Source organism: Aquarana catesbeiana, linkage group LG05, assembly GCF_042186555.1.
Source record: "Aquarana catesbeiana isolate 2022-GZ linkage group LG05, ASM4218655v1, whole genome shotgun sequence".
Classification (NCBI taxonomy): domain Eukaryota; kingdom Metazoa; phylum Chordata; class Amphibia; order Anura; family Ranidae; genus Aquarana; species Aquarana catesbeiana.
The window spans coordinates 258,074,571-258,099,741 of NC_133328.1; the positions used below are offsets into that span (position 1 = coordinate 258,074,571).

Genomic DNA, 25,171 nt, shown 5'->3' on the forward strand with positions numbered 1-25,171 from the left:
GTGCTGTGGTCAGGGGCCATAGCTCTAGTGGGAGCTTTTCCTGCTTTGCACACTAAGGACCTGGCTGTACAGATTACACAAGGAAATACCGTATTCATCGGCGTATAACACTCACCCCAAGTTTAGGAGGCAATTTTAAGGAAAAAAACTTACATTTAAATGCCCATCAATGCAGCCTTATCAGTGTCCATCTGCTGCCTTGTAGTGTCATTTGCAGCATTGCCAGTATCATCTGCAGCCTTGTACTGTCATCTGCAGCCTTGTACTGTCATCTGCAGCCTTGTACTGTCATCTGCAGCCTTGTAGTGTCATTTGCAGCCTTGTAGTGTCATTTGCAGCCTTGTAGTGTCATTTGCAGCCTTGTAGTGTCATTTGCAGCCTTGTAGTGTCATTTGCAGCCTTGTAGTGTCATTTGCAGCCTTTCAGTGTCCTTTGAAGCCTTTCAGTGTCCTTTGCAGCCTTTCAGTGTCATCTGCAGCCTTTTAGTGTCATTTGCAGCCTTGCCCAGTGACACTGCAAACTTGTTAGTGTCACTGCAGTTTTTAAATATGGCGCCGCCCTAGAGACACAGAGCCGGTCCTGTGTCTCTCGGCGGCTCGCGGCTGCTTTCGGCTCCTCTTGTAGTCCTGTGGGCGGAGCCGAGCGCCGCCGATGTACATACATAGCCGAGTGTACTAGGCTATGTATGTTCTAGGTTCAGCTAGCTCTGCTCACAGTCACGCCCAGTCCCTGTGTTATATCCATCATAGGGAGGGACTGGGAGTGACTGTGAGTGGAGCTAGCCGAACCTAGCTGAGTACACTCGGCTGTCTATGTATGTCGGAGGCGCTCGCTCCTCTGCTCACAGTCAGTGGGGGGATCGGCGTATAACACGCACCCGCAATTTTTTCCCCTGATTTTAAGGGGAAAAAAGTGTGTGTTATACGCCGATAAATACGGTACTTTAATATCTACTCTTCCACTACAATTCCTTGGGGCTGTACTGTTTCACAGCTGGGTCTTTCTCTGTCTTTTGGGAGAGCTGACAGCAGCTCCAAGATGAATAAGGGGTGCCAGGCTGCCACCTAGGCTTCTATCCTCCCTTTCCCTGTGTTCTACCAGGGGCTTGGGGTGATTGTGGCCAGATGAACGCACTTGTTGCAGGAGCATTTGTGTGCTGTCTGTTGTCCTATTTCTGTCTGCGCTGTAATTTTTGGGGCATGCTTTGGGGGCGTGTCCCCTTGAGAAGGCGGTGCGCTCCGGGGGACTGTCCTGGGGATTTGAATGTTGGTGCAGATGGTGAGGGTATCGCAGATGGTGCTCAATTTGTTTTTTACCAGGCAAACCTTCAGCCTTATCTGAAACCAGCTTCTCGTATAATAATTATCTGGGAAGCTCTTCGAGCTGCAGGAAGTTCACTGCTTTTCTGTTGTCATGGCATCAGGACCCTGTGGGCATTTGCTTACTTATCCCATAGTGAGATGTCAGCCAACATGGCAGGCAGGGGAGCCAATCCGGTTCTATTATGTTGCATTCTTTTAGCACTACTGATGGGCTTAGTAGTCCTCACTACACCTGTCTTTGGCAGGCAGCCAGTAGCTTACTCTTACTTTCTTATGATCTAATTTGCTGAAGCTTTCCACCCTGATTAGCTAGTTATTGATCTATCATTTGTATGCTGCCATGGAGGCACCAGGAAAACAGAAAATTGTATCCTACTTACTGTAATTTTCTTTTCCTGGTGCCTATCCATGGCAGCATAGCGAACCCACCCAGTTCGTTCCTAGTGATGATGTACAGAGAATGGACTGTTGTGTGGGTGTTAACTTTTTATAGCTATGCACTGGTCCTGTGGGCGGAAGTAGGCTGGGCTACTATCATACATATGCTGCCATGGATAGGTACCAGGAAAAGAAAATTGCAGTAAGTAGGATACAATTTTCTGTTTTTAAGCTGGCCATACATTGATCGAAATTTGGTTGGTCTAGCTGTGATGAGCCAAATTTTGATCAGTGTGTGGCCTTTGCACTCGATAGAAGTCAGTTTTTTTTATCAATCGACTTCTATGATGTGGCCATTTACACAGTATAAATAAGTTCACTCTAATCATGTGTGCCCCATCCCTGGCTGCTGTAGCATTTGTTACATACCTTACTTTTACTAATGCAGCAGTCCCCTGTTGGGCAATGAACATCCGGCACTGATCCATGTAGTTCCAGCTGCAGTACACTGATTGCTGTGGATCGTTTTTTCTCCATTATGGATAAACCTAACTATTTCCCCTCCTAATAACAGAAAAAATAGAATTTTGCAAGGCTTTTCTGAATAGAGCAGGTGTGAACTGTGATACTTGTACTGCAGCTGGAACTAAGTGAATCAGCCCTTGACATTGGCGATATCAGGAGACTGCTGCCTTATTAATATTAAGATACGTAGCAAACTCTGCAGCAGCCAGAGATTGAGCTTACTTAGTTAGCACTAACTTATTTATGCTGTGCAAATGGCTAAAAATCATTTTTGACTATACTTCTGCCAGCTTAAAAAAAAATAAAAATAAAATAAATGCAAACACAAATTTGGCTTTTTCCGCATAGGGCAAAGTTACGGATTCTCTTTTAAAATGTTGATACAATTTTGTTACAGGTGAGAATGGAGGAGCCAGACAAGGAGGCAATGGCCACTGCAGTTCAGCGTGTCGCAGGAATGCTGCAGAGGCCCGATCAACTGGATAAAGTAGAACAATATCGAAGGAGAGAGGCTCGAAAGAAAGCATCTGTGGAGGCCAGGCTAAAAGTAAGAATTTCTGGCATTGTTTGTTTATTTTTTGACTCTCTACAAATAATTTTAAAGTCCACATTTTGAATATTGGGTATAGTGTTAAGCAGTGTATAAAGGACATGTAGATTAAGAGGGGATTGAATGTGGGGCAATAAAATCAATCAAGGGAATGCAGGTCTCACTTACTGTATATACTTGCGTATAAGCCGGCCCGAATAAAAGCCGAGGCACCTAATTTTACCACAAAAAACTGGGAAAATGTATTGACTCGAGTATAAGCCTAGGGTGGGAAATGCAGCAGCTACTGGTAAACAATGTCCATCTGCAGCCGCACTGTGCCCACCTGTACCGTTGACTACAAACAGCAGGTGTCTCCCGCTGTGTCATGCAATTGCAGTCTTAGTTCGGCGGCCGTCCACTGTAACAAAGCCCCGCCTCCTCCTCGTCCATGATAGACGGAACACTGATTCAGTTTCCCAATATTGTATCAGTGTTCAGTGTTCCGTCTATCACAGACGAGGAGGAGGTGGGGCTTTGTTACAGTGGACGGCCGCCAAACAGTTAAAACTGCATGACACAGCAGGAGACTGAAAAGATGTGCTGAAAAAGTCGTTATACTCGAGTATATACGGTATATTGAAATTTTAGGAAAAATTTGACTTGTTTTTTATTCCCATGTAATGGTAAAGTATAAAATGTTCCAACTCCAGGATTTGCAGGACTTGAAAAATCTTCTGGCTTATAAAGGGTTAAGTCCAACAAGTTATATGTCCTCTTGTGGACTTTTCTGTTTTATTTACTATTTGCATTTTTATTAAGCGCCGAGAGTATAGCTATCGCAATACTTTAGCACTCCAAGACTGGACCTTTCTGAATCTCTGATACAACAGCTGCAGGGTCGTTTGCAGCCACTCTTCTTGTCCCTCTTCTCTTCTTGCCCGGCAACAGAAGGCTTTGTATTATGTGAACTTATTAACAAACTACAAAGTATTCTTAACCACTTACCAACCGGCCCATAGCCGAATGACGGCTGCAGGGCGGTTGGATAACTCTGGGTGGACGTACTATGACGTCCTCCCAGAATTCCCCTCTCGCGCGCCCCCTGGGGCGCGCACCTGAACACATCCGTGACCGCCGGGTCCAGGGGACCCGGCGCATCACGGATCCCGGTAAATGGCCGCTGATCGCGGCCGTTTACCATGTGATCGAGCCGTCAAATGACGGAGCGATCACATGTAAACAGACCGGCGTCATCTGATGACGCCGGTTCCTCTCCTCCCCTCCTGTGTACCGATCGGTACACTGTGAGCGGGGAGGGGGATGGATGGATGTCTGCAGCGCTGTGGGCTGGATGTGTAGTGCCCACAGCGCTGCACAGAGACATCCATCCATCCATGCTCAGCCATCCCTCACTACTAATGCTGTGCAATACTCTGCAATACCAGCACAATACTCTGCAATGCTGTGCAATACTCTGCAATACCCCCACAATACTCTGCAATACCCCTACAATACTCTGCAATGCTGTGCAATACTCTGCAATACCCCCACAATACTCTGCAATGCTGTGCAATACTCTGCAATACCCCCACAATACTCTGCAATACTCTGCAATGCCCCCACAATACTCTGCAATGCTGTGCAATACTCTGCAATACCCCCACAATACTCTGCAATGCTGTGCAATACTCTGCAATGCCCCCACAATACTCTGCAATACCCCCACAATACTCTGCAATACCCCCACAATACTCTGCAATGCTGTGCAATACTCCAATACCCCCACAATACTCTGCAATGCTGTGCAATACTCTGCAATACCCCCACAATACTCTGCAATACTCTGCAATGCCCCCACAATACTCTGCAATGCTGTGCAATACTCTGCAATACCCCCACAATACTCTGCAATACCCCCACAATACTCTGCAATACCCCCACAATACTCTGCAATGCCCCCACAATACTCTGCAATGCTGTGCAATACTCTGCAATGCCCCCACAATACTCTGCAATGCCCCCGCCATACTCTGCAATGCCCCCCGCCATACTCTGCCATGCCCCCGCCATACCCCGCCATACTCCGCAATACCCCGCCATACTCCGCCATACCCCGCCATACCCCGCAATACCCCGCCATACCCCGCAATACCCCGCAATACCCCGCCATACTCCGCCATACTCTGCCATACCCCGCCATACTCCGCCATACTCCGCCATACCCCGCAATACTCCGCAATACCCTGCCATACTCCGCCATACCCCGCCATACTCCGCCATACCCCGCCATACTCCGCCATACCCCGCCATACTCCGCCATACCCCGCAATACCCCGCCATACTCCGCAATACCCCGCCATACCCTGCCATGCTGAGCCATGCTCAGCTGTACTCGGCCTCTGTATGTGGCCAGGCTGTGGAAGTCTCACACATGTGGTATCGCCGTACTCAGGAGGAGCAGGAGAATCTATTTTGGGGTGTCATTTTTGGTATGTACATGTTATGTGGTAGAAATATTGTATAAATGGACAACTTTGTGTTAAAAAAAAAAAAAGCGTTTTAACCACTTCCCGCCCGCCGGCCGTCATACAACGTCCTTGACTTTGTGCGGAGATATCTGAATGATGGTTGCAGCTACAGGCATCATTCAGATATCAGCTTTTTCAGCCGGCGATTCCCTACACCATGAGAACGATCATAGCAGCTGTTCCACTGCTTGATCGTTCTTACGGGAGGCGAGAGGGGACGTCCCCCCTTCCCGGCGCCTTGCGGTGCTTCTACCGACTCACCGCTACGATCGAAGCCAGGATCTTTTTTTTTTTTTTTTTTTTCAGGCTTCCCAGCATAGAGGTGAGATGTGGGGTCTTATTGACCCCATATCTCACTGTAAAGAGGACCTGTCATGCCATATTCCTATTACAAGGATGTTTATATTCCTTGTAATAGGAATAAAAGTGGTCAAAATTTTTTTTTTTTGGAAAAAAGCATCAAACTAAAATAAATAAAGTAAAATGAACAATAAAAAAAAAAAAAAATTTTTTAAAGCGCCCCTGTCCCTGTGTGCTCGCATGCAGAAGCGAACGCATACGTAAGTCCCGCCCACATATGAAAACGGTGTTCAAACCACACATGTGAGGTATCGCTGCGATCGGTAGAGCGAGAGCAATAATTTTGGCCCTAGACCTCCTCTGTAACTCAAAACATGTAACCAGTAAAAAATTTTAAAGCGTCGCCTATGGGGACTTTTGAGTAGCAAAGTTTGGCGCCATTCCACAAGCGCGTGCAATTTTGAAGGGTGACATGTTGGGTATCTATTTACTCGGCGTAACTTCATCTTTCACATTATGCAAAAACATTGGGCTAACTTTACTGTTTTGGTTTTTGTAAAGCACAAAACATTTTTTTTTCCAAAAAAAACGCGTTAAAAAAATTGCTGCGCAAATACCGTGCGAGATAAAAAGTTGCAACGACCGCCATTGTATTCTCTAGGGTCTTTGCTAAAAAAACATATATAATGTTTTGGGGTTCTAAGTAATTTTCTAGCTAATAAATGATGATTTTTACATGTAGGAGAGAAATGTCAGAATTGGCCTGGGTGCTCCAGAACGCCTGAAGGTGCTCCCCTGCATGTTGGGCCTCTGTATGTGGCCACGCTGTGTAAAAGTCTCACACATGTGGTATCATCATACTCGGGAGTAATAGCAGAATGTGTTTTGGGGTGTAATTTGTGGTATGCATATGCGGTCTGTGAGAAATACCCTGCTAATATGACAATTTTGTGGAAAAAAAAAAAAGTAAAAAAAAAACCTTGATTTTGCAAAGAATTGTGGGAAAAAATGACAACTTCAAAAAACTCACCATGCATCTTTCTAAATACCTTGGAATGTCTTCTTTCCAAAAAGGGGTCATTTGGGGGGTATTTGTACTTTTCTGGCATGTTAGGGTCTCAAGAAATTAGATAGGCCGTCAGTAATTCAGGTGTGATCAATTTTCAGATATGCGCACCATAGCTTTTGGACTCTATAACTTTCAAAAAGACCAAATAATATCCACCGATTTGGGTTATTTTTACCAAAGATATGTAGCGGTATAAATTTTGGCCAAAATATATGAAGAAAAATTACTAATTTGCAAAATATTATAACAGAAATGAAGAAAAATGTATTTTTTTACAGATTTTTCGGTCTTTTTTCTTTTACGGCGCAAAAAATAAAGAACCCAGCAGTGATTAAATACCACCAAAAGAAAGCTCTATTTGTGTGAAAAAAGGACAAAAATTTCATAAAGATACAGTGTTGCATGACTGAGTAATTGTCATTCAAAATGTGAGAGCACCAAAAGCTGAAAATTGGTCTGGTTAGGAAGGGGGTTTAAGTGCCCAGTTGTCAAGTGGTTAAAGTGGATGTAAACCCGATTCATGAAATTTGAGCTGGGCACATATATCTGCAGTATTTTCTTATCTTTCTTCAAAGCACTATGTCCCACAGCTCTCTCCTGCCGGTTCTTCTGTTATCAGCATGATAACTTCTGACAAGCTCTCCGACACAGTCTCCTGCAGCCCGAGTTTTGTATTGGGGAGGATGCTATAAATAGATTAACAGCGTGCTGAATGATTCAATGAACAGATCTGAAAGTCTCTACCTATAAGGAGAGGAGGTGTGTGCCTTTCCTCCAATAATCTGTCTTGACTGTATGCCCAGGCTTCACTGCAGTGCTAACCAGGAAGAGAAAATCTAACGTGATCGCAACTTTCTAAAGAATATATAAAGTTGAAGATGGAAGATATGTATGTAAAACCTATGTTGGGGGATTTGCTTCATCTGTGTATCATCTGAGGCTATTTACTTCACTGGGTATATGAGAGGCTTTACATCCACTTTACTTTCCAGGTGTTCCTTAAGTACCCGAATTTACTGCTCTGATCGAAGTAGGATACAAAGTTCAGGCCAGATGGTATTTGGTGCCAGAGCGCCTATCACGAATGTACCCAGGTTGCTTGGCATCCTACTTCACAGGTTGTGACCAGATAGGCACTACTTTACACATATGGTGGACTTGTCCTAAAATTTGTCGCTTTTGGATGAACCTTCATTCTTTTATTTACTCAGTAACTATGGTAAATATTACCAAGGATGTGAGCATAGCCCTGTTGAATAAGCCAGTTGAAAATGTCTGAAGACACACACAGACATTCATTTACTTTGTTTTTAGCAGCTAAAATCACTATCGCATCGGCATGGAAAAGTCTGGTTATAGAGCTTTCTTTGGTGAAACGTAAACTTACCTGGATCTTGCTGAATGAAATGATTGTGATTGTAATAAGCAATCGCACTTTGAAAAAATGTGGTCCCACTGGCTTAGCTTCAGGGCTGGGCTCAACCCTTCCTTCTCAGAGCTTTGTGCTCATCTGTAGATTAATTGCCAGTACTCTTCATTCCACAGTGAATCACCTGGTCTTCATCAGCTAGCCCTGCTGGCTATTTAAACTGCCTGGATCAGATCTCCTGTGCCTTTGCCTGGTCAACATATCCTGATACTCTATGCTGTGTTTTCCTGTTAAAGACTTTTGCCTGGCTGACTCCCCTATGGTTCCTGATCCTGTTTACTGCCTCTACTACACTGATCTCTGGATTCCTGTTTCACTGGCTTGTTCCAACTACCCGCTCTGGTTACCTAGCCCTGGTTATGTTTTGACTACATTTGCTCTGTTTATACCATTTGACCATTTTATTAAAAAGTGTGATTTTTTTTTTTTTTTTTTTACTGCGCTTCTGTCTCAGTCCCATTCATGGTTCCTAAAACTTAGTTTCTTGCAGGTAATAGAAACACAGAATTGACTCCCGGGTGGAACCACTTTTTTCCTTTTTTTCTTCGTTTAGACCTACTATTCTTTCTTCTATACTCCCTCAGTACCTCTCTTCTCTATGATTTCTCAAAGGTTTTTTTTATATGTATTTGGCCCTCCAGGTATTGATAGAGGGGTCCTTGGACCCAAATACATGGTCGAACAGATGTTTGGACCTTATATTGTTGTTATATAGAATTTTCATTGATGCTTAGGTTTTACTATGTTCTAGGTTTTGAGGGCTCTTTTTTTTTTTTTTTTACTTGGAAGGGCACTGTTTTACTTTCAATCAGGGTCCTTCACATTCTAGAACTGCTGCGAGTCGGCCCACTATCATTACCTAGACCTTTCATCGAACTATCAAGCAGTCCAACTTTGTTCCTTGTTGCCTTATGTGAGCCCACACTGCTGTGTATGTTACCTTAGAAAATAACTGTTGTTTCTATATTTTGTATTCTTTTTATACCTCAAAAAAGAAAAACATAATAAAAACGATTGTAACAGAAAAAGGGTGGTAAACTTAGCTTTAACAATTTAGGTGGCATCTTACGCAGCTTGGGTCAGCCCCCTTCCTAGTGGCAGATTGTCATAAAGTAAAGTATTATTGTAAATTAGGACTGCATTCAATGAGAAAATTAAAACATTTTCCTCCTTCTTCCATTAAGGGATTAAGTCTTTCACCTTTAAGTTATATTGCAGCCTACCAGAGATTTGGACACTGGAAAACAAACTGCCAGCCAGCCAAGCAGCACATTTTTCCAGTTTATTTTCTATACTGGTGTTCTCTTTGCAACAGTACAGTGCGGTCTGTCCATGTTCCAGTCCACACAGGGCTCTGCTTTTCAGGTTAAGATTCCTTATGGTGTTATTGGTCCAGTTTCTGAAGGCTCACTTTTGTGGGTGAATGTAGCAGTCTAATGCTGTTAAATATTCTTTCCCTAATTATATCCAAGACTGTCTAAGGCAGTATAGTCAGAATCTGGCTGTAATTAGCAGGGCAGTGTGTGAAAGTGAGTTTTTCCTTTCCTACTCTGTGCCTAAATGATTGCAATATGCAAGTGATTTTTTTTTTACAGAAATGTGTGACATTAGTACATTAGTTCACTGGTCTCAGTAATGTATCTGGTACTCCAGTAACAAAAGACTGTGTGTACATTATATAGACATCCTTAAAGTACTGGAATTGTGCTCCATTCTAAAGTCATTCCTCTAAACTGTTCCTTCAGAGCATACACTGGGATCTGGGCCACTTCCCTGGGTAGGGGATCGCGCAGCTGATCTACAGGTAACAAACAAGATTTCGCCCAGTTTATCTTTAACCCAGAGATTTGACCAAAGTTGTCAATAATCTTCATAGCTTCCCTAGGCGAGTCCCGCGTGTCACCCAAAAACATCAATAAGTCATCCGCATATAATGCGAGTTTTATCCTCATGATCACCTCTTCCAAAACCTCTCACTTGCTTAGAGGCTCTGAGAGCGGTAGCCAGGGACTCAACTGCAATGGCAAAGAGGAGGGGAGACAGGGGACAACCCTGTCTCACCCCCCTCCCCAAGCCAAATTTATCAGACAGTTCATTGTTTACTTTTACTCTAGCCTCTGGGGCACTATAAAGCATTTTAACCCAGCTGGTAAATCCCGGTCCAAACTGGAATGCCCTCCAAAGGTATTGCCATTCCAGGCAATCAAAGGCCTTGGCGCCATCCAGCGAGAGAATAGCCCTCTCTCCCTCCCCGTCCATTGGAACCTGTAGATTTAAGTAAAGACACCTTATGTTTATACTTGTAGTTATTCTGGGTATAAAGCCCGATTGATCAGGGTGGATGAGTTTCGATATAACTTTATTCAGCCATGCCGCCAAGGCCTTTGCAAAAATTTTCATGTCTGTATTCAAAAGTGCAATAGGACTATATGAAGCCACATCAAGTGGATCCTTACCCTCTTTATGAATGGTAATTAGTGGATTCCATCATTGATGGAGGGAGAGCTCCCTTTGCCATTGAAAAGTTCAGTACCCTCAACAGCTCGGGGAGCAAGACCTTCCCATAGTGTCAGTATATTTCGGCTGGGAGACCATCTGGACACGGGGATTTCTGGTTCGCCATCTCATCAGTGATCTGCTGAAGCTCCTCCAATGTGATGGGACGGTCTAGCTCAGGTCTATCCATATCAGCGAGGGAGGGAAAGTTCAAGTTCTTAAAGAAACTCTCCATTCCATCCTTCATCCCATCTTGGCAAGATCTGTACAGATCCTCATAGTATTCTTTAAATATGCTCGCTATTTCTGGAGTATGAGAAGTCACTCTTCCATCTCCTGCAGTAATCGTGGGCACTGCAGAAGTGGGGGAGTTGGCCTTAACCAGTTGCGCCAACATGCGTCCCACTGTTTCCCCCTCTTTGAAAGCTGTTTGTCTCTGGAAAAGGTTCTCTGCTTTCCGGAGGGTCACTAACCGGTAATTATTTTGTTTCTCTATCCAATTCCTAAGTGTTTCATATGTCGATTTCATATGTTATTAATATATTGTTCTTCTGCTATTGTTACTTTCTCTCCCATTAATCTCTCCCAGTCCTTTGTCTGTTTTTTTAATTTTTGAGATTTGTAGGATCAACAAGCCTCTTAGAAAGGCCTTCATAGCATCCCATACTATTCCCTCTGGGGCAGTCCCCTGGTTCAAGTCAATAAATTCTCTTAAGGGGAGTGAAATTTCATTCAGATCTCTCATTAGTTCGATCCATATGGGGCTTATCTTCCACGCTCCAGGATGAATACAATCTCCCAACTGTAATGTTGCTGTCACCGGGAAGTGGTCCAACAAGCCCCTTGGTTTATAATTTACATTTTTTATCAGGGGCACCATTTCCTCGGTCCCCAAGATTAAATCAGTCCTGGAGAGCGTGGAGTGCGTCTTGGAGAAACATAATGTTGTCGGGTCTCCGGGTTCTGAGCTCTCCAGATATCCCGCAGTCCGGTTTCTTTCAAGAATTTAGTTAACCAGGTGTCCCCTTTGTTATTAGCTTGTATCATGGGGGGAAACCTATCCAGTATACAGTCTGTTACCATGTTAAAATCCCCCATTGCTACCACCGGCACCCCGGGCTTATCCAGGATAAAATCTATGAGTCCGCAAAGAATTGAAGTATCAGAGGGGAGAGGAAAATAAACATTTGCCAGTACGCAGGGTCTTTTTTCCAATCTGCAGTACAGGAAAACATATCGTCCTAACTCATCTATTTTGGACTGTATAAGCGAGAAAGCCACTCCATTTCTAATAAAAGTGCTTACCCCTCTAGATTAAGAAGTATGGACTGAGTGATATTGTGTGTTATAGTCTCGCCATCTCAAATGAGGGGCAGAGGCCTTGGTGAGGTGTGTTTCCTGTAAGCATAAAATAGCTACTTCATATGTTTTTGCTATGAGGAAAACTGCTGCCTTTTTCTCTGGATCACCCATTCTCTGGACATTCCATGAACACAAAGTGAGTTTTTTAAAGTGCATAGTTTTTACCATCAAAAAATTAGTTTACTATAAGTCATAAAATCCATGTCTTTTATCGTTAAAGACCACATTAGTGTTACATTAGTGACTCCGCATTGCCTAACCTCGAATCTGTGGATAAATCCAAACATTCTGGTGTACCAGACACACCAAATATACTGCCCACACACCACTCTCACTCGCCCGCTGGACCCATTTAGAAGCGTCCTAATGTGACCAAAACATATTCCGGTGATCTTAAGTGTTATTAGCATCTTAATCCTTAACTTCTTACACACGTCTCCCTTTACCCTCCACCCTCCCTAACCCGCCCGGCCCCCCATCACAACAAAACCAACTACAAACGTGACAAACAAGACAAACTAAACATAAAACAAAAAACACGCATGGAGAGAACTTTGCACCATGTCCCTTAACCACAGGAGATGGTGTTATCATTGTTCCCTCCCACTTACCTCCCTTCCTCTCTAACTCCCCTAATTATTCAACCTAATGTTTATTTATGTAGTAAAACCTAAAACATAGTGAAAATAACAATCTGAAAAAAATACATTCAAATAGTACTACAGTGATTTGAACCAAATCAAGGTCTAAATCTTAGTATTCATGGAATTCTATAGTAGTAGAGTTTCGCGACAATCTCTTCTTATAGGATAATTTCCACTCCTCGACTCTCTCCGGGGTGTCAAAAAATACAGTCTCTCCCATAGCACTTAACCATAATCTTGCTGGATATAACAAAGCATATTTCACTTTTAGTTGTGGCAATTTATGCTTCACCTCTCCAAACTTCCTGGGAAGGTTGGCCCCAGACTGTGGTTTTGATAGCATAGTAGCGTGCTGGGTCTGTTGGATAGTTTTTGGGGGTGTCTGTCCATGTGAGAATTCCTTTAATTTAGCAGCAGCGGCCTGGCTCACTTTAGTGGTGCGCTGTGATGGCATAATCATATAGGGGAATATAAAAGAATATGTTTGTATCAAATCCCTATTTTTTTTCCCTCCCTTTTTTTTAAATTTATTTTCTCTCCTTCTCTTCTTTCCCCCCTTTCCTTTATTAATTTTCCCTGTCCTCTGTCCACCTAAGGGCCAACTGAGTCACGAATAACAAAGGGGAGGGTGGAAATCTAAGGGGTATCAAGAAATGATCAAAGGGAGAAAAATTAGGGAAAGATAGGAATCCAAGTCCCACCGGTCAGAGATGGTGTTAGATGATATAACACAGTCGAGTCCCAATTTCCCAGGTTCAGGCCATAGGGTATACATATTACAAAGAGTGCGGTGGAAATGTCCCAACACTGATTACGTCCTTCCCCAGCTCCCCCCCAAAATAAAATAAATAAAAAATGGAAATTTCTCACCGAGTTCGGAAGACCGCTGGCCTATTTATTATAATATGATCATGTTTCCATCTTGTAAGGACAGGAAAAAATGTGAAGGGGGGGATTTCCAGTGTCACCCCCCCAACTGGGGGTTCCGGAGGTTCCTCCAGGAAGATACCGCGCGTCCTAGGCAATTATGGATCGTGGAGGGCCTCTCAAATCATGACTGCTTCTCTTCTCTGTGATTGTGATTTCTCAGGGCGAAGTACTATTGATAGATCCGGCAGAAAGGCCAAGGACAAGGCAGCAGGAGAATCTCACACCAGCGCTGTCACTCCCAGCTATGATCAGCTGTGATCCGTTGCTTTCAGTGTCTCTGTATGAGGCACGGGGGGGAGGCGCGCTCCGGGACCGGCGCTCCTCAACCCCCTCCCGTATCAAGGTAGTCTCACCACTTCTCTTCTCTAGGAAGGGGCAGCGGGTGTCTTTCACATCACCGCCTCCGCCACTTCTCAGCCACAGTCAGCTGCAGCCGGTTTTTCTGTCTGAGGCTCGGGGAGGGGTTTGGAGCCGACGCTCCTCAACAATTCACGTACCCAGGCAATACCGCTGTCACTTCACTGACTCCTGCAGGAGCTGAGGGCTCTCCCGCTCATCCACCCATCAAGCTCTGGTAAGCTGGATCTGACGGTATCCGTAGATCCCACAAGAAGGAAGGAATAGTAGCAGGGGTAGGCGGGAGTGAGAAGGGGGGGGGGGAGTAGTTACGATCTCACATCACACCAGCACCCGCATCCACTTCCGGTCACCGCCCCCCACTGCCCGTGACTGCGGTTTCAATCGATTTTTGTGAAAGTCCTCGAATACAGGGAATACAGCAGCATCCACAAGTCACCAAGATGGCTAAAGCCATGGCAATAGAGATCAAACCTGATGTGATAAGTCCAGTCCATTTCCCGAGCCAACCTTTAAGCCAGTCCATGAATGGATCTTTGATGCCTGAATTTTCTGCCAGTTCATTCGATAGGGCTGTTAGTCCTTCCGGAGCTCTGGTTACGGTCCCTCCAGGAGCTGTATTGTTGTGAATAAAAGTACAGCACAGACTACCAAACATTTTGCATACCCCTCCTCTTTCAGCTAGGACCATGTCTAAAGCCATTCTATTTTGCCATGCCATTAGTGACGTGGGGGCTCATTGTTTAGCTAAGCCTTTTACTGCATCTCTAGTGTAATTCACAAAACGCTGTTGGTTATAGTAAATGTAATTAATCCAGTCAAATTTTTTTTTTACAGTAACCCACCAGAAAAAGAGAAACTCAAACCCCGCTCCCACTTGGTCCTGGCCTTAAACTCATTCGGCACCCCCCCGTGGAACTCCGATCTATGTATACCTGGGAGTCAAATGATCCTTCAGGGAAGGTGTCCCTTTGGGTATCGTCTGTGATTTTTGCTCCATGGGTGTTCTGACAGGATTCTCAGGGGCATAGCTAACTGGACCATAGCGCAATGCTCTTGGGCAGTGGCTGGGATCCTAGCTCGCAGCTTCTTTTTTTAAATCAGATCTTTTTTTTATTGAAAATAACCTCATTAAACACAAAAAGGCAGAAGGTTACATTTCAGCATACAAATCAAATCCAATTCCATATTATATGCGGACATTTAACATCATTGTTACATGACTTGACGGATATAAAATCACAAAATTCATGAATTAACAACTTAGTCTACACATGAATGACACTGTGGCTTTTGCGTGGTCCGACAGCACATTATCCAACCCCTATGGATCTGGCCTCCACGGGGTATTAATCTTGGCTGGCTGATACCATTAATTGAGTCCTGGATGTGAGTTTTTGCCATACATGATTCATGTTAAACACCGACAACCTTTAAGTAGGTAAGCACCTACATATTTTATTAAATATTGGTGATGGGTTTAAGGAAAATTGTGGTTCTAATGTTATTCTATATAATCTAGATAAATTCACAGATGCATGCGACGCCCCCGAAGAAGCAGGATACTGCGAAACATGTTGGCTCTCTGCATAATCACGCATCTCGTGTACAAGTATATCCCAGTATCAATTACCAACAATGACTTCATGAATTTTGTGATTTTATATGCAATAGACACTGTATTTTTGTATTGATTACTGATTAAATTAAAATGGTTTTTTAATTCTACTCTAATGAATTTGTGCTTACCTTATTATACAGATTTGATGCTCTCCTTCAAAAATCCCATTTTCATTGAGCTAGCCTAGGCTCTCTCTCAATAGTTTGGTTTCTACATATCACTAGGGATTGGGGACAATCATCTGTATCTGGAAATAACCCACTAATATTATCTTTTCCCTAAATGTTCCGAATGGGATCAGAGGACTCAGGGTGAAGCCAGCCCGTTAAGTGTTGCAGCTGAGCCGCTATAAAATAGTAAAATGGGTTTGGGACCGCCAAACCACCTGAGTCCTTCATCTCCTGTAGGGTTTCTAGCTTAATCCTTGGAACTTGTCCCCTCCATATCAGTGCTCGGTATAGAGTATTACACCTTCTAAACACATGGATAGGAATCCATATGGGAGCATTGTGTAGTGCATACAGTAGTTGTGGGTTACAGATCCTCTTTATCAAGTTGCACCTGCCGACAACTGAAAGAGGCAACCGAGTCCAACTGAATAGTTTTTTTTTAAATTTTTTAAAGAGTGGGTCTATATTTAGCTTTATATATTGGTCTAAGTTAGGATGTATTACTATGCCTAAATATTTGAATTTATCCACTACTTTAAATTGTTCAGCTATTTGAGGTAGGGGCCCCACTAGTGGATCAAGGGGCAGTATTGTCCATTTATCCCAGTTTATTTTAAATCCGGAAAAATTTGTGAATGTTTGAATCGGCTCCATGAACTCAATCAGAGAGGTGGACGTGTTACCTAGGAATAATAGTGCATCATCAGCATAAAGTGCTAGTTTATCTTCCATATCCCCCCCGCCTGAATCCAACTATTTCTGGGTTCCCCCAGTGGTTCAATAGCTAGGGCAAAGAGTAAGGGCGATAGAGGGCAGCCCTGTCGGCTTCCCCTGTGCAAATCAAATCAGGGTGATAGTGTATTGTTAATTCTGATGCAGGCTTTTGGTGCTTTGTACAATAGTTTAATCCAGGAAATTATATTGTTTCCCAGATTAAACTTTTCCAGTGCTTTCCATAAATATTCCCACTCAACGCTATTGAACGCCTTAGCGGCATCTAACGATAGGATAGCTCTTTGTCCCTGATTATTGGTGGGAATTTGCATATTAAGATAGAGACGATGTCGTTAATTTGCCATGGACCTGTTTGGTATAAAACCGGCTTGATCCGGGTGTACCAGTTTAGACACCACCTTTGAAAGCCTCATGGCAATAATTTTCATGAGGAGTTTCAAATCTGTATTCAGAAGTGAGATGGGTCTGTATGATTCTGGTTGATCAGGTTCTTTCCCCGGTTTTAAAATGACTACCACCACAGCTTCATACATAGATCTCGGCAAGGAATCTGATTTAAATGCCTCTGTAAGTGTGTGGAGTAATTCTGGCAAAAGTATTCCTCCAAACTTTTTATATAATTCGATTGGTATACCATCGCTGCCCGGGGCTTTTGAATTGGGGAACGTGGCTAATGCAAGTTGTATTTCCTCTAGGGTGAGAGGTGCATTTAAGAGTTTTTCTTATCTATACTCTGAAGTTTGGGTAGTGTAATGGAGTCCAGGAATTGTGTCAGCTCCTCCTCAGGGTAAGAGACTTTAGAGGAGTATAAATCCTGATAAAAGGAGCATGTCACGGAACGCCCCACACTCCGCTTGAGTGCTTCCGTCATATACCGCTTCCTAAGTTCTGGAACACGAGTCCAATGGATCTGGCCATAGGAACCCCAAGAACTAGACAACACCAGTCTTGGAGTACATCAGAACTGTTTTTTATTTGAGATATCACACACATTTATACACCAGGCTGACTCAAAGCTAACCTAATTAACATGAGCTAATTATCTCATCCTTTATACAGCCTAGGTGGCTGAGACATGACCTTTCGCCCAGACTTGTGGTCACCGAGCTTCACACAGGAATATAAACACAATAGCTGGAGCTAATTACAATTAACAATACAAACATAACCTAATTAACCTAATTAACATGAGCTCCAATAGGAGTCGTCCCGTCTCCTACATTGTATAGAGGTCAGCTCATTCAATTAACACACATTACCATAAACATCAACACAGGGTTAATTAGAACAAACAACGATGAGTTGAATACCTTTAGAACCTAGACTAAACTTATTTACATTAAACCCATTATAGCTGACATCAGACAGGTGAGTGGAGATGATGACATTAGCATCTCCTCACAGGATGTGTCCCAACAGTATGATTCAGTCTTATCATTCTAATATGGCATATAACGGGTTCCAGAGTCTGTGTGTTTTGGGGGGACATGGAGCTGAATCCAAAGTAACACCAACCCCAGGGTCCCCAGGCATACAGCTCACAGAGAGCACCATTCCCCCAAATGCTAGGGCCCATAATCGGTGGGCAACAGGCTTGCATACAGTCCTCTCCAACAGCCCCTGTTCTGGCTAGGTCTGTGACATTTCTCCCCTTTCGGCAGGAGACTAACACAGGAGGAGACCCCAGACGGGTTGACTCCGAAGTTAGTAAACAGCTCCAGTCCTCTACTGCCTGTACCCACACAGTACCCCAAATAAATTGTTCCAAACAAAGCATTACTCACCCAGCCAACCTCTGCCTCTCTCAGAGAACATATCTGCCGCTGGGGAGAGGCCTGGACTGGCCTTTCTCCCTGGAATCCTTTCTGCCGCTGGAGAGAGGACAGGGTGTCTGGGCTCACTCTGTCATGCTGTTGGGGATCTGGGCCCACTGCCCAGCATCCCTGGGGTATACAGGTGGAGACTGAAGTCCCATCCACCTTCACAGGAAATCCATCCTCTGTGTTAGTTGAGGGCAGAGTCCAGCAGTCCTCGGCCCTGTTGCCAGCCCTTCTGCTGGAAACCCCACACCATCTGTTCCGGCTAACTGTTGGAGAGGGAGGCCGACTGCCCCGCCTCCCTGGAACTCTGTAGTTGTTGCCGGTGCTGGGCAGAGGTTGGTAGCACTCTGCCCTGTTGCCAGCACTTCTGCTGGGGACTCCACATCCTCTGCTCCGGCTAACTGTTGGGGCAGGAGGCTGGCTTCCTCCACTCCCAAACTGTGTAGCTGCCATTGGGGAGGTGAGCTGGCTGCTTCCTTTTCCATTCCCTCATCTGGCTGCTGGGATGACATGTCGATGGTACTGTCTCCCAGGTACACGAATCTTTGCTGGGGAGGAAAGCCCACTTCCTCCACCCTGGCCAACTGTTGGGGAGGGACAACACACACCTCCTCTCCCTTCTCCCCCTGTATCTGCTGCTGGGAAGTGATTGCCATCTTCTCACCCTGGGCCTCCACAATTGCTGCAGGTGTGGGGCAGAGGTCTTGGACCCTCTGTCCGGTTGCCAGCACTTCTGCTGGGGGTTTTCCAGGTGGTTCCTCCTCTACAGAAACGTCTATTAAATCCCCAGTCTCTGGAATTGGTAAAAGTGTGGGACAGAGGTCTTGGACCCTCTGTTCAGTTACCAGATCTTCAGCTGGAGAAGTTTGTTTTAACTCCATAGATGCTGCTGGCAGAAAATCACATGTCCCTGTCAGTGTTGTGGGAGAAAGGCCGACTACCTCTTCTCTCAAGAAGGCCAAAGCCACTGTTGGTGCTGGGCAGAACACAGTGAACTTTGGCCCTGATAGCAGCTCTTCTGCTGGAGGCTCATCAGGTTGTTTTTCCTCAGCAGAAAAGTCTATCAAATCCCATGTCTCTGCAACTGATGTCTGGGGATAGAGGTTCACCATCTCCTGTCCATGGAACCCAGAAGATGCTATCATTTCTAGACAGAGGTTAGCAGAGCTCTGCCCTGTTGTCAGCACTTCAGGTTTGGGGACGGCAATCTCCGGATTTTCCACTGCCGATTCTCTGGCATGCTGCTGAACTTGTTCTAGCAGTTTCCTGTATGCCCTTTCCAGATGCTGTTCCTTCCTTAGCAAATGGTCCAGATCAGGTTTGAGCTCTGAGACCCCTGCAAGACCGAGCATAGACTCTCTATAGTCTCTCAGGTCCTCAAGGTCAGGTTCCCCTTCATCGCCAAACATAAAAAGATCTGTAAGGTTCTCCCACAGCAATCCAGGGCCGCCAAAGTCATATCCCTCCGGAGAGCATTCTGTTGTTTCCCCTAAATATCCCTCCTCTGCGTGCCATTGCAGAGCCTGATAATGATTGTCCAGCTCTATCTCCTGCTGGACCAACCTGCCCAACTTAGTCACCCATTGCTCCTGGGGCTGCTCTCCCAGGAATGCCATCCGCAATGCCCGTTGGTCACTGGCCCGTTGCTCTTGGGTTGGAAAGCACTTGCCCTGTTTTATACCAGCGAGACGGAGGGCTGCAATCCAGAGCTCCACCCAAATCAGCTGCCTGAGCTCCAGGTATTCATCCTCAGACACAGTCCTGGTGTACGTTGAAAGGATGATCCGCAGCAGCCCCGGGAATTCTGATGCCAGGTCCATATCTCCGCTGGGGTGACTGAAGTCTGCTATGCTGATTTTGGATCCAGTTGGAGGTTTGGATGTCCCAGACTTCAGGAAGCTTTCCCACTGCTTGCCACCAATGTCACGGAACGCCCCACACTCCGCTTGAGTGCTTCCGTCATATACCGCTTCCTAAGTTCTGGAACACGAGTCCAATGGATCTGGCCATAGGAACCCCAAGAACTAGACAACACCAGTCTTGGAGTACATCAGAACTGTTTTTTATTTGAGATATCACACACATTTATACACCAGGCTAACTCAAAGCTAACCTAATTAACATGAGCTAATTATCTCATCCTTTATACAGCCTAGGTGGCTAAGACATGACCTTTCGCCCAGACTTGTGGTCACCGAGCTTCACACAGGAATATAAACACAATAGCTGGAGCTAATTACAATTAACAATACAAACATAACCTAATTAACCTAATTAACATGAGCTCCAATAGGAGTCGTCCCGTCTCCTACATTGTATAGAGGACAATGTGATCAGCTCATTCAATTAACACACATTACCATAAACATCAACACAGGGTTAATTAGAACAAACAACAATGAGTTGAATACCTTTAGAACCTAGACTAAACTTATTTACATTAAACCCATTATAGCTGACATCAGACAGGTGAGTGGAGATGATGACATTAGCATCTCCTCACAGGATGTGTCCCAACAGTATAATTCAGTCTTATCATTCTAATATGGCATATAACGGGTTCCAGAGTCTGTGTGTTTTGGGGGGACATGGAGCTGAATCCAAAGTAACACCAACCCCAGGGTCCCCAGGCATACAGCTCACAGAGAGCACCATTCCCCCAAATGCTAGGGCCCATAATCGGTGGGCAACAGGCTTGCATACAGTCCTCTCCAACAGCCCCTGTTCTGGCTAGGTCTGTGACAGAGCAAAACTCCTGCAAAATAGAAGGTGTGTCGGTTACTGTTAATGTCGATTTTGCTGTTATGCTATGTATTATTTGAGGGGGGTTTGTGATATAGCTATCATGGCCAACATGTGACCAGTTTTCTCTCCTTCCTCAAAATATTTTTGGGATGTGAAAAATCTTTTATTATTAGCTTGTTGCAGGTGTACGGTGCGGTATAATTTCTGTGCATCTATCCATTGCCGTTCATGTTCAGATGTAGGATCCCTCAGATATACTTCCTCTGCCCTGTCTACCTCCCCAGCAACATCATTAGCCCATTGTTTGCTCCTGGTTTTGATGGTATTAATTTCTTTGACACACATCCCTCTAATAAACGCTTTTAGGGCGTCCCATACCACCCCAGGTGCAGCTGAAAGTTTATTGTCTTCAAAAAAATATTTAATACTCATTTGCATATTCTCAGTGTCTGTGAACAATTGAAGCCAAAATGGGTTCAATTTCCAATGTATAGGCATACTAGTTTTTTGCAGGTTAAGGCTAAGCTGCGCCGGAGAGTGGTCAGACAACCCTCTAGCCAAATATGTCACCTTCGGATCATAACGATAAGTTAGATCATTTCCAAATGCGAAGTCTATCCTAGACAGCGTCGAGTGTGTCAGCGAATAACAGGAGAACTGGGCCTGGAGAGGAGACGTACGCCTCCAAAAATCTATCAGTCCAAGCTCCCCTGTAAATTTAGCCAATGTAGTATTCACTCTAGGACCCAGAGGACAGTATTTTCTATGGATATCAAGAGACATATCCTTCGCACTATTAAAATCCCCTAGGACGTATACCGGAAGCTGGGGGTATTTAGACAAAAATCTGGCTAAACATTGCAATACTGTTAGTGTAAAAGGCGGAGGGACATATATATTGGCAATAATACAGGTTTGAGATTTCCATACACCCATCAGAAAGATAAATCTGCCTTCAGAGTCTATTTCTGCATCTCGCTTAGTAAACGCTGTGGCCCTGGAAAACAGGATACTCACTCCCCTGGAGTATCTAGTATGGACAGAATGGAATTGTACCGGGAACTTAGACATACGTAATAAATGGGTAGTGTCACTAGTGAGGTGTGATTCCTGTAAAAATATAATAGTGGGATCCTGTGGAGAGAGGTAAATAGTGCAGTTCTCTTTGTAGGGTCATGTAATCCTCTAATGTTCCAAGAAAGAATTGTGTCTCTCTTCTTACTCATTGTGACTTTGGGGGTACAATAATGGATGGTCACGCCTTCGGGTGTTCAATCCCCAAAAAGTGCACCACCCAGGCCATGGCCATAGGTTACCTGAGTAATTGCGTGGTAGGAGGCATTGACCACCTATGTGCATAGATATTCCATTTCTTGATACAACAAAATATAGCAGAGTTAAGTAGCATGGGCACCTGCAGAAGTGCGGCCCGTCTAACCCGGGCTGAAAAACAGTAAAATCAGAACAAGGAAGGATAAAATAAAGAAAAAACATGCTGCCTGCAACCAACGTAGGTATAGTAATCCTAAACGTAGGCATTCTTGAAAGGGAACTTGTGTAATTACCCCACAGGACTGCACGGGGGGTAATAATGAGGGCTAGGGCCCTGTGACTTTGAAACAAGGCACAAGACATAGCGGTGTAAAGTGAGGGGTAACAACTGAATTCAATTGCGCCTCTTCTTGAGCTCCTATATTTTCAAATTTGAGCAAAGGATTGAAGATATGTACTTTAAGTGGTGTTGTCAGGTAGGCGATGGACCTCGAGCTTTTCCCTGTAAGCGTCGTTCCTGGAGATCCAGCCAGCGGTATATTTGGGCTGTCAAAGAAATGGACTGCTCCATCTGCCACTACACGTAGTTTAGCAGGATATAACATGGAGTATATCAATGGTATCGCTCGCATTCTTTTTTTCACTTCTGTGAATTTCGCTCTCTGTTTTTGAACAGCTGCTGAAAAGTCCGGATAAATGGAAATCTTAGATCCCTGTATTTCCATATCTGCCTTTTGTCTGGCAAGATGGAGTATAATGTCTCTGTCCTTATAATGTAGAAGTTTCAGCAAAAATGGTCTGTTGTGGCCCCCTGGTGGCGGTGGTCTGGATGGCACCCTGTGAGCCCTTTCCACTGAAAAAAATGGAGTTAGATTATTCTTTCCAAAAGTGTCAGCCAGCCATGCTTCAATAAAATCAGCAGGGTGCTTCCCTTCGGACTTTTCAGGCATACCAACTATACGGATATTTGACCTTCGAAGCCTATTTTCTATGTCCTCAACTCTATCTGCTGTTTCATCAGTTTTAGTTAAGGTATTGCGCAGTTCATGAGTGGGGGGGGGGGGGTAGTTCATCCTCAATGGAGCTCACTCGTCCCTCCAAAGCAGTGGTTCTCTCCCTAAGTTTCTGCATATCCTGCCTAATGTGCAGCAGACCCTCTTTCATGCTTTTAATGTCTGCTGACAGTTCAGTAATAGAAGAGCCATAAGAATGTACTGCTGTGAGGATATCCTGTAATGAGGGCTCTGTGCATTCAAAGTCAGAAGGCTTAGTTATGTCAGGAGTAGTGAGAGGGGAGGATGGTGTATTCACTGCGTTCCCCTGGGTCAGTGGCGCCATTTTCTCAGGCACGTGTTGTTTTGCTTGGGAAGATTTCTCAGGGGTGCTGTTCCTAGCTGAATTTACAGCGCTGGGCAGTTGGATATGCTGTCTGGTTCTGGCGCTGTTGTCATGGGCATATTGACCCAGTTTAGCTGCTGCAGCGGCATAGGACCCCTTCCCTGCACGTTGCTGGAGCAGAGGTCCGCCATGTTGGGCCGCTCCGCCGGCGGGATCGCCCTCCGGTTTCGTTTTGGACATTCCTGTGTTACTCTTATGGCGACCAGGTACCTTAGAAGGGCGAAGTATCCAGTCTATTGCGGCTGTGTTTGAGGCTCTTTACAGGATTCTCTGTTTCAGGATGCAGGAGCTGATGTGAGGCACGTCTGCCTACATGAACGTCCAAGCCACGCCCCTGCTCGCAGCTTCTTATCCCCACACATCCACCAGACATCAGCTCTCTGAGTGTCATGTTCAACCCAATCACAATTGCCCTTGTTAATCCTCTCCATACAGTAATCATCTGGCAATGACTCCAAGTCTATCCCACTCTTGTTCCCTGGGAGTGCAAAACAAGTAAAGTTACCAGGATACGCTGTGACCGCTGGAGGTATCTGAGGTTTCTGCACCTATATAATATAATATGTGACAGGTAAAATTTGCTTCCGGATTATAAATCTTATTATACAACCGTAACATACACTTCAAACCTTCTGGATCTGTGTTATTATCTAGAGGAAAAGGGACTGTTGCTAAATGTGGTCTGGGTCTGGCAAAAACCAAGCAGTTTTCCTTTTTTAGAATTTTAACTCAACCATTCTAACCATTCGTTTTTATCAGCATATCCCATCTCCAGTGCTAATGTTACTTCAGTAATAAGGTTAGTGAATCGGACAATTTCTCCTAGATGTTCTACCTTTTTTTTTTTTTTTTTTTTTTTTTTCTTATCAAACAGGTTTTTATTGGTACAAAAAGCAAGATATACAAAGTATACAGCAGCACACATAAGGTCAATACAAGGGGTGACAATCATCATGCCATAAGGGAATTCACTTCAAGTATGGGGGGACCAGTTGGGAATTGTGTTCTGGCGTGTTGAAGTTGGAGGTATCTGAAGAATAGTCGGGGTGAAAGTCCATTACAAGGGGTGACAATCATCATGGGACATATACAAGCCATCTTAAATACAGAGGGGATGGTGTCTAGACACAACGGAAATATGTATTAGTGTATAACATATGGGCCAAAGACAGTTTACCAACAGTACAGTATATAGCTAGTTTCCTCTACATTCCTAGTTTAACGGTAACAGGAGATACACAACAGCAAGTGTACCAGAGCTAACAGAGGAGGGCATATTAGCCATGGGTCTCTGGGGCCTGTAACCATCTGTGCCAAATTTTGCTGTATTTTGAAGGGCATCCCCTATGCGAATATATGTTTTTTTTTTGTATTTCAGGCTATTATTCACTTCCACCAACCGCATCTTAAACTCTGGTGGGGTGGGCCTCATCCAATGCCTTGCTATAGTTTTCCTGGCCAAGAATAATGTTTCATTCAAGAATACTTTTGTAAATGTATTAATGTCTGGCTCTGGATATATGCCCAGTAGGCATGGT

General features: G+C 44.5%; 1 protein-coding gene across 1 annotated transcript in view; it reads left to right on the forward strand.

The window, feature by feature from the left end:
* EXOC3 (exocyst complex component 3) overlaps positions 1 to 25,171 on the forward strand; it is a 569,566-nt gene that overhangs the window by 50,717 nt on the left and 493,678 nt on the right. Inside the window, exon 2 of the mRNA XM_073630729.1 lies at positions 2,623 to 2,772. Coding sequence (XP_073486830.1) covers positions 2,629 to 2,772 — 144 coding nt within the window. The 5' untranslated portion in view covers positions 2,623 to 2,628. The remainder of the gene's footprint in view (positions 1 to 2,622; positions 2,773 to 25,171) is intronic.